General features: G+C 27.1%; 1 protein-coding gene across 2 annotated transcripts; it reads left to right on the forward strand.

Annotated features, from left to right (window-relative positions):
• Positions 1-408: 408 nt before the first annotated feature.
• LOC112756331 (beta-amyrin 11-oxidase) lies at positions 409-6453 on the forward strand. 2 transcript variants are annotated; one of them, XM_025804868.3, is made up of 8 exons: positions 409-1125; positions 1898-2381; positions 2944-3210; positions 3864-3953; positions 4209-4287; positions 4969-5075; positions 5176-5312; positions 5943-6453. In XM_025804868.3, exons 1-8 carry the CDS (start codon positions 899-901, stop codon positions 6040-6042), a joined length of 1491 nt encoding a protein of 496 aa, XP_025660653.1. In that variant the 5' UTR covers positions 409-898; the 3' UTR covers positions 6043-6453. The 2 variants fall into 2 exon arrangements, with proteins under 2 accessions (XP_025660653.1, XP_072075864.1); XM_072219763.1 differs by having other exon boundaries at positions 846-1125; positions 4969-5076; positions 5180-5312.
• Positions 6454-10849: the final 4396 nt, after the last annotated feature.

Here is a 10849-nt window from a genome sequence, read left to right on the forward strand (position 1 = left end):
AAAAATATATTTTTCTTGTCAAGAAGACGTTTCGAGTGCAAACAGTTTCGACTATAGAAGCGGTGTTTCGACTGCAGAAGCAGAAACGGACAAGTTGAAGTTGAATAAAGATGGTACAAAGAGAATTGAAATCGAAAGGTAGTTATTACCTTTCCTTAAACATTAAGGCTTGTTACTCGACCTTCAAGCTAAGTGGAGAGCATGTGTGCTAAATTTGAGGAGCAAGCTGAAGAACATGGAGCTTGAAGACTAAAGAAGACGTGAGTGTCAAAAGTTGAGGATCAAAAAATGGTCAAGGCAAAGTCTTGGCTGAGAAAAAGGAGGAAGTAAGATCGTGGGCCATGATTTTCCATGCCAAATTTATCTCCATAGTTTATAAATAAGAGAAACTCAGAAGAGTTCTGAGACTTTTTCAAAAACACTAGATTATCACACATAAGTCTCCGCCAAAATTCTCAGTCCCAGCGACGCAATGGAAGACCATGGAACACAAGTGTATCTAAATGTTGGAAGTCCACTTTTATTTGTTTTTCTTTTTTTATTTATTCGCTTTACGCATTTTATTTTTTACTTCTTAATTTCAATTTCAATTTTAAAGTTTCATTTGCTTTAATTGCATTTTTTTTATTATTTGCCATAATTATTTAAATATTTCACACGTTTCGATGTGAATGCTAAGTAATTTTCAAGTCGAACCCATTTTTTTAGAAGAATCGTATTTATTCTTTGAACTGAGATCTTTATACAAATTCGGTTTGACACCTTGTCGAAAGTACCACAAATTGAGTAAAGAAGTAACAAAGTCCTAAAACATAAAACAGTCACCCAAAAAAAAAATCCGAATATAAATATAACCCCTAAGACACACAACTCAACTACTCAACTCAAGAAACTGGGAATGGAAATGGAGTTAATAAGTTGGGCATGGATGAGTGGTGCCACATTGTTGGCATGGTACTTTGTGTTAAACACATTGGGGAGAAGGATCAATGAATGGTATTATGGTTTCAAGTTAGGAGACAAGCATCGCCTTCTTCCTCCTGGTGACATGGGTTGGCCTCTTATCGGCAAAACATTGCACTATTTCAAGCACCCTCATTTATTTGTCCACAATCTTGTTTCCAAGTTTGTATCATTTCCTTATAGTATTCTTTTTTTTTTTTTTATCATTATCATTTTTTATTCGAATAAATATAGTTTTAGTCATTTATAATCATTCATACGCCTCTTTTAATTAGTTTAAACTTTTTTAAAAAAATAATTGCATAATTTATATCTCTAAACATTCATATACTTCTTCCGGAATTTAAATTTTTGAGAAAAATAACATCATAATAATATATAAAATATAGAAAAAACTAGTATGAAATATTATAAAAAAATGGAATGAATTTATCATTTTTTAAAAAATAAAATATATTTTTTGTCTTTAAAGTATGTCAAAATTTAAAAAAAATCTCTAAATTTTATTTTGTTTTAACTTTGTCCTTCAAATTTTTTAATTACATCAAATATATACTTGACAAGTAGATTTTTAGAAAATTTAAGACCAATTCAGTAATAATATATAACAATTATGTCTGGATTGTTTATGTTAAATGTTGTTTTGGTGAAATTATTGCTAAATTGATGCTAAATTTTTTGAAAAATTCGCCGCCAGAATATATTTGATGCAATTCAAAAACTTTTAGAACAAAATTAGAACAAAATAAAACTTAAAAATATATTTAAAACTTTTAACAAAATTTAAGAACAGAAAATATATTCTACTCTTTTTCAAATTAGTGATAAATTTTTTTCCAATTAGAAATCAAGAAAACAATGTTACTAAACCTGTGCTATAATTTGACTTCATCATTTTTGGATATGAGCACTACTTTTGTGACAATTTTGACAGATACAGAGGAAATGGAATGTACAAGACACATTTGTTCATGAAGCCAACAATCCTGGTGTCCAGTGTAGAGGCCTCAAGGAGAGTGTTAACTGATGATAAAAACTTTAGGCTTGGTTATCCTGAAACCGCCATAACAGTGATTAAAACGATCTTATCTGAAGTGTCAAGCGAGGATCACAAGCGTTTTCGACGCCTAGTCACTTCCCCCATTCTGGGTTACAATGCTTTGGCCATGTTTCTTGAACGCATAGAGGACATTGTTGTCAATTCACTCCAACGAATGGCCAATGATAGCATACAACATCCTATTGAGGTCATCACAGAGACCAAGTCTCTCGCCATGAGAGTCATCCTTCACATCTTCATGGGTTCTAAGGATCAAAACATAATCAAGCAAGTTGAGCATTTGTTTAGTGATATTGATGATGCCTTGTTCTCTTGGCCAATTAACTTACCTGGTTTTTCGTATTACAAAGCTCTCAAGGTTAGTACCTAGTACTTAATTCATGTAAAATCTTTTAAGAGGAGATTTTTTTTAGCCAACAGTAAAATTGGATTAAAAGTGAAGATTTAATAATTTTTTTCATTAAAAAAAATAATCTTTATTTTTTATCACTATGCAATCTCGCTACGTTACCAACGGTATTTCTGCCAACTTCTACCAACTCTTATTTATAACTGTGTTTAATGGAAGTGTCTTTGTGGATGTGTCTAATAAAAATGTATTTTTTATTACTGTGTTTAATAAAAGTGTCTTTATAGATATATTTTTTATATATGTCTCTTTATATATGTGTTTAAAATATAATAATTAATTATTGTTGGTAATAAGTTGGTAGATAATATGTTGGTACCTTATACTTTTCCTTATGCTCTTTATTATAGTATTTTTCTTAATTAACTTGAGTAAAATATATGGCATAATAAATTGGTCATTAATTTCTAAACCTTTGCAAACCATGTTACTGCTGCTGGCTAATTTCACGCTTGAATAAATATTTGTTTGGTTGATTGATTGATTTGTTACTTGGCCTATTAATAATTAGAACCGCAAGAAGGTGGAAAAAATAGTTGAATCCGTTGTGCAAGATAGAAAGATGATGTTAAAAAATGGTGAAGTATTATCAGAGAAGAAAGATCTTGTGGATGTTCTTTTGGAACTGGAAGATGTGAATGGTCGAAAATTAAAGGATGAAGACATTGTTGACTTGTTGATATTATTCTTAGTAGCGGGTCAGCAGACTACAGCTAGCACTATAATGTGGGCAATGATTTATCTTACTAACAATCCACTTGTTTTCAAGAAAGCTAAGGTAATTTGGAATTTTATATTATTAATTTGGCTATTTTTTTATATTAGGTATAGCAATAAGCTATATAGTTTGATTGTGAAAAATTACAACAAAATTAAAATAGATAATATAGATTTATTATAATTTGTGTATAATCCAATAATAATTTAATATTAAAAATTCATATTATAATTAAAATTTTAAGAGTTTGTTTAAAGTTTTTAATACAAGATTAAAGTGAGTAAGTAAACACTTTCAAAGATAAAGTATAATAAAAAATTAATAAAAATTATGAATGATTTTTTCTTTTCTCATAAACGTTTAACATAATTTTATATAATCGATGGAAATAAATTTTTGAAAGAATGCTTTATATTATTAAAAATTCTTATTATAATTTTTTTAATGTGGATACAAATTTCCACCATTACTTAACAAATAATTTTTTTCAAGAGTGTAGTTATTTAAATTTTATATATTAAATTAAAAGCTGATTATATTTTTTAAATTATTAATAAATAAATAAATAAATAAATAAATAAATAAATGATTTTTAAAATATAATAAAACCTAACCCCATATAAGAGTATATCCTAATACTTCAGTAGTAGCATTTGTTTGGTGCTTCTTTTAAATGCCCCCTCCCCTTACTTTTATATGTATATATCTTGTAGGAGGAGCAAGAAGAAATCATGAAGTCAAGGTCACCTTCGCAACAGTATCTAAATATTGAGGAAATTAAGAAAATGGTTTATCTAAGTAAGGTAATAATTCTAGAATTTAGAAAATATAATATAAAAGAGTACAAATATAGTATATTTGTAATAAATTTGAATCTTTTAAATTTTAAATTTTTATTTGAAAAAATAAAATATGATCTCTTAATATTTTTTTTTGTCTTATTTATAAAATAAACGGTGAGAGATTACATTTTATTTTTTAAAATAAAATATAAAATTTAGAGAATCTAAAATTCAATAATTAATATGATAATGATTAGATATTATTATGTTTTGTAGGTAATTAACGAAATATTGCGTGTGACCGATTTTTCGTTTCTACTTTTTCGAGAGGCAACTACCGATGTGAACATCAATGGTATCTCTCATATATGGCAATTCATATTTTAAAGATATATATTAACATTTTTTATATTAATAAATTTCTCAATTCATCATAAGTTCATAAGAAACAAAATAACTTCTATTTTTAAAACAATAACCACACTGACTTTAACTAAATATTAACAAAATATATCTGGCTACTCTCATCCGTTATTGTCAAAATTTATAGGCCATATTTAAAAAAAAAAAAGAAAAAAAATATTATATAGTTATATGTGCACGTATGCGCGTGAGTGATTTAGGATTTGTTTGGGTGAACTTTTAAAAAAAAAGATCTTTTTTGAGTTATCTTTTTTAAAAGATCTTATGAAAAAGTAAAAGTAATTTTATGTTTGGGTATCTCATGCAAAAAATTTTTTTTATCTATCAATTATGTTTGAATATAATATAAAAGTGCTTTTTTGTTTATTTATTACATGAAAAATATCTTTTTTTTTAAGGAAAAAAAAGATCTTTTAAAAAAAGATGTAAATTATAACTTCTCAAAAAAGATGTTTTTCTGATTTTTCTAATGTTTTTACTTTTACTACTCGAAATTTGCCAAACACACTAAAAAATAAAAAAAGATCTTTTTTATTAAAAAAAGATCTTTTTTTATCAAAATAATGGCGCCCAAACAAGCACTTATTCTATTTATTAATTAATACACTTTCAGGTTATATCATACCCAAAGGATGGAAAGCAGTAGTTTCGCCGAAAACTTGTCATATGTCTTCTGAATATTTTACAAATCCGGAAAATTTTGATCCTTCCAGATGGGATGTAAGTACATATATTTCAATAACATTATGGTTTAAAATTATATTTCATGCAAATAATTATTATTCAAATCTTTTGGTTTGGATGATATATTGGTGTGTAGGATAATAATAATAATAATAATAATGCAAATCGAGAAGCCCTCATTCTCTTTGGAGTTGGAACAAGGATGTGCGCTGGAAGAGATCTCACCAAAATTGAATTGTTCATCTTTCTACATCATTTCGTTCGTAATTACAAGTTAGTTAAATGTGCTTATATTTCTCTTTTAATTTGTTCTTTTTTCTTTTTCTTTCCTTTACGAAATGGTAGATCATGAGGTAGATCTTTACATCATTAATAACTTATATGACTCTATTTCATAAACGGCGTTTGTTTATAGAGACGAATCATTGAGACAGAAATACAAATATAAAATTGTGTTTGATAAATAAGATATAGATAAAAATATTGTGTACAGAGATATTAAATCAGTGTATTTTATATCCATAAAAAACATAAAAATACTAATAAAATACACAATTTATTTTTTTTATTATTTTCGTTAATTTTTATAATTAATTTTTTATTATTATATATTTTTTTAATTTTTTAAATAAAAAAATAAGAATAAATTAAATTTTTATAATTTATTTTAGTTTATTATCAAATAAAATATAAAAATACAAAATTTTATGTCTCTATTTTTTATGTCTTATTTTATTTTTATCTTATTCTTAAAAACAAACGCAACCTATAACACTAGCCAGTAGCCACTTTGATTTGATAACTACTCTTTGCAGTGGTAGTATGGATATCTCATTTATGGAAAAATATAAATTTGAAATTCTCTTATATTATTTCGTATTATTAATTTATTTAATTTTATAGGTTTGAGCAAATAAATCCAGAATGCCCTGTCTCTTGCTTCCCACTACCCGTGCCTACAGATAATTGTCTTGCTAAGGTCGCAAAGGTCTCAATGGAATAGCTAAGTGCTTGATGTGCAAAATCAAGTTCTATATATTTGTTGTCTAATTAAGTTCAACTATATATGTGCTCTATATAAGTTAGGAAAGTTCTGTGCTGCTTACCGTAATAGTCATCATCTCATACGGACTGTATGTGTTGTTGTTGGAATACGACACGTGGTTGTAAATATATGGTCATCGTTAGAGAGTGTCTCCCTAGTTTCATTATCCGTTTGTGTTAAGTTTGTTAATTATGATAAATGAAGTGTTTAGATTAGATAATAGTTTGGACAAGGTTGAGTGTTTGTATTATTGGGCCATGGGTTTTGGGTTTTAGTAATTGGATTTTTGATATTTTGAGTTGTAATGCTAATTTAGCCTAGTAATTTTGCTACAAAAATAATGAAAATGACTTTCTCGTCCAAATAAAATATGTTAACTCAACGATAATAAGCTAGATCATTTAGAAATTAAGTTGACTCAAATAAAATAAAATTTTGACTTTTTAACGTGGATTATTTTTTGTTTACGATGTACTCTCCAGAAAACCAAATTTTAAACTTTTTTTTTTACTTTCTATAACAATAACAATAAGGAAATGACCTTTTCTGATTATAAAGGTTCTCAAAAAAAATTTGAAAATAAGATAAAAAGTGATTAATTTTAATCTAATTTTATGATTATGTATATTAAAAAATTAATTACTTAAAAATTTATTTTAAGAAATTTAAAAATATTAAAATCTTAACGTATACTGAATGTTAGCTTTTATATAATGTAATTATTAACTTCACATATATACTATAAACTATAATAAATTTTTCAAATGTTTTTAAATTATCGATATTTCAATAACTACAATCATTCATTTCAATTAAAAAAATTATGTACACTAAAAAAAAATACTTCAAAAAAATACACTACACAGGATCATCTACTCAATAATATGAACAAATAAATATACTTTATTATTTGAAGGTCGAACAATTTATTTATGAAAAACATTCACACAAATAAATGAAAAAAAAAAAGATAATTTCTTAGAATTAATTATGTTTTATGATAAAGTATACAAGAAAAAATTTTTTATTACATAAAAGTATTAAAAAACATATACGAGTTTATATTTAAAAAGAAACGACTAACCTTACAAAACTTTTGTTGTTGCTGTTGTTTATTTTTTTGTTTTTTATTCTTAATTAATTATATTGAATTATACAAAATTTATAAATTTTTTATAAATAAATCTTTAAATTTAATATTAATCTATATATTATCTAATTAATTTATAAACAATATAATACTTTTTATTGTATGAACTTATGAACTTGGAGAAGTTTTTATGTTATGGTTTGGAGAAATTAGATATAAATTTTTACGACGTACGTCAATATTGTTTGAGAGTAGACTTTAGAGTGGTTTAGGGCTTGTTTCGGTAAGTTTCTAACAAAATATAATTTTGGAGTTATTTTTTTAAATATTTTATAAAAAATTAAAAATAATTTTATGTTCGAATATCTCATATAAAAAAATATTTTTATTTATTAATTATGTTTCGGTATAACAATATAAAAGTATTTTTATTTGTTTATTATGTAAAAAATATCAAATATATTTTTTCTAAAGAAAAATATTAATAAGAATTCCTAATTTATTCCTTTCTATAATTTTTATGAAGAAAAAAAGATTTAAAGGGCGTGTTAAGGGCATTAAGTTATGATTCACTGTGGTGTTTTTAGGGTAATAAATTTTTGAAAAATTATTGATACATTTAGTTGTATCATATAAAATAGTATATACCGTGATATACGTGCATAATAAACCATGCAGTATGCATTAGACTGAGGTTTATGATTTTAATGAGAGTATATAATTAAGGTAATTAGTTAAGACGTTGGGATTTAGCATATTTAGCAACATAGATCGTTTATGGTTTCAACTAAGTCCACATACACAAGAGCTACTTTCGACCTTTGGACCACAGAGTTATTTTCATTAACTACTAGAGCACAAAACCTATGGCCCAATAACACAAACACTCAATCCTGCCCAAACTATTACCTAATCTAAATATTTTATTTATTCTAATTATTAAATTTAGCACAAACGAATAACGGAACCGCGGAGACGCTTTTTTACGGTGACCAGTGACCACATATTCACAACTATGTGTCGTATTCTAACAGCGACACATACAGTCTGCAAATGATGACTATTGCGATAAGCATCACAGAACTTTTCAGTTAGAAAAGTTATTATTAATCTTGAATTCAATAATGTAATCTTTAAAACTTATTAGTTATTATTATATATGTTTATCTGGAACCTGGATGATTTAATAACAAGGTGATATAAGTAATATATTAATTGGTTTAATTATAAAAATAACAATTAAGAGACACTACAAAAATATGCAGTATTTGCAACAACAAAAAATTGTTAAAAAAAATCTAAATTTTGTAACGAAAGAAATTTATATAAAAAGATATTATAAAGTTGTTTTTGTATGTTCCGTTATAAAAAGTTTTTGTAAAAAAATGAAATTGTTATAATATATAATAATATTTTATAATAATTTTTTTAATATAAAAATTAAAATTTGTTACAAAAGTGATAATTATTTTTTATCTATTAAATATTTTTTATAACAATATAATTTTTCTATTACAAAATTTTATTATAAAATATAACTTGATTTTGTAACATTTTTTTTTGTTAGTTTACAAAGCACAATATTTATTTTGTAACATTTTTTATACAAATTACACGCATAATTTGTCAAATTGTATTATTTTTAATTAATTAATATATTAATTAATTTACTGAGCAAGTCAATATTTATCTAATATATAATATCATAGATAATTCAAACATCTTTCATTTAACTAAGATTGTTTTAAAGCAAAATAATATTAAAGTTAGTTCTAGAAGTTCAACCACGATACAAAAGTTCTAGAGTATATATCCATTTTGATCCTCAAAGAATTTCATACTGGACAATTTAGTCTCCAACAAAAATTAATTACTCGATTGGTCCCTAACAATTAATTCCGTCAGTCACTTGGGTCCTTTACTCCGTTAACTCTAACGGAGGACAAACTAGTCCTTGACAACTCTAACAGGGGACAAAATGGTCCCTGATCTCCTTTATTTGAAAACGACACTGTTCTCTCCCAATTTCCATCATATCTCGCACAACACTAGCAGTTTAATACTGTAACTTCAAACTACACAATGCACACTCTATAAATTTAATGTTCACAAGAAAAAAAATCCTCAACTTGTTCTCAACCAATTCATACTCAGGAAACTAATGCCTATATCTCTCAACTAGTTATCGTCTTCGATGGATCCCATGAATCTAGACAGCAAGTCTGATTTGTTAAGACCCGTCGTCGTCGTTGCCATCTCCCTCTTCCTCTTCCCTATCATCTCCATGACCACATTGTCCACCACTCCGATCGCTTCCTTTGGCTTCTTCTCCAAACCAATGTTCAATAATCGCTTCAGTTTTCATATGAGCGGCAACGGCGACATTGCTCGTTGTACTGATAGCTTGGAAGCGAGGTTGAAGCTGTCTGCCAACTTGGACTCTGTAAAAGAAGGAATGAAGCACTCGGTGTCTATTTCAAATGAGAATTTGCATATGATGTCGAAGGAGAATCTTCTCATGGTGTCCTAATGTCCAACAATCTATATTGCTTGCTGGAGAGTGGAGAAAGGCGTGCCCTTGGAATAGTTATGGAACTTGGTCTTGAGGATGTCGTGGACGTGTCCGGGTTGGAGGTGATGTTATCGAAGACGTGAAAGTGGATGCTTTTAGTGGGTGAAGTGCAGAGGAGGTGGATGTATCAGTAACAAAAATTTAGAAAGTGTGTGGTCCATGACATGTTGAGGTAGGTGCGATACGTGTGACAATTACACGATAGCTTAATCTTGGAGCTAAAGAGGAGGAAGGAAAAGATGAAAAAGAAGAATGTGAAGGTGAAGAAGGAGAGTATGAATATTAAGGTTATGCGAGATATGATAAAAATTGGGGAAGAATAGTGTCGTTTTCAAAAAAAGGGATGAGAGATCATTTTGTCCCTTGTTAGAGTTGTCAGGGACCATTTTGTCCTTCGTTAGAGTTAACGGAGTAAAGGACCTAAGTGACTGACGGAATTAATTGTTAGGGATCAATCGAGTAATTAATTTTAGTTAGGGACTAAAGTGTCCAGTTTAAAATTCTTTGAGGACCAAAGTGGGTATATACTCAAAGTTCTATATAAATTAGTGTCTTCATAAATTTAAAATATTCTTAAATTTTATAGCTAGCATATTGTCATCATTTTGACACTCCTATAAATATGAAAAACCAAACCAAAAATTAAAAATATAAAATAACACTAATTACAATTTTTTCATTTACTTTTACTCAATTGGCAGGAACTTCCCTAAATAAAAAAAACAATTCATCACTTATTTCTCAATTATTACATGCACAACCAAATTTATCAAACCAAATAATAAGACATTTATCATTTCTTAACCATAACACAACTAAAATATAATAAATAGATCCATATGTAATTCAACCTAGACTAATAATATATCAACCATGTACGAATATGTACTAAAACAATAAGCAGTTTTATATGTATCTTTAATTGCTAACCATTTTCATTGTTAAAGCACGCTATCAAAGAGTTCAAAAGGGTTTGTTGAACTTCCAATTGAGATTTCACTTGAGCTAATTCTTCCTCTTGCCGTCTGTGATGCTTTTTAAGTTTTTCTTTAAAAACATCTATTTCCTTTGCTAGCTCCTCACGATCTTGCATTACCTCTTCA

The sequence above is a fragment of the Arachis hypogaea genome, chromosome 16 (genome assembly GCF_003086295.3).
Source record: "Arachis hypogaea cultivar Tifrunner chromosome 16, arahy.Tifrunner.gnm2.J5K5, whole genome shotgun sequence".
Lineage (NCBI taxonomy): Eukaryota > Viridiplantae > Streptophyta > Magnoliopsida > Fabales > Fabaceae > Arachis > Arachis hypogaea.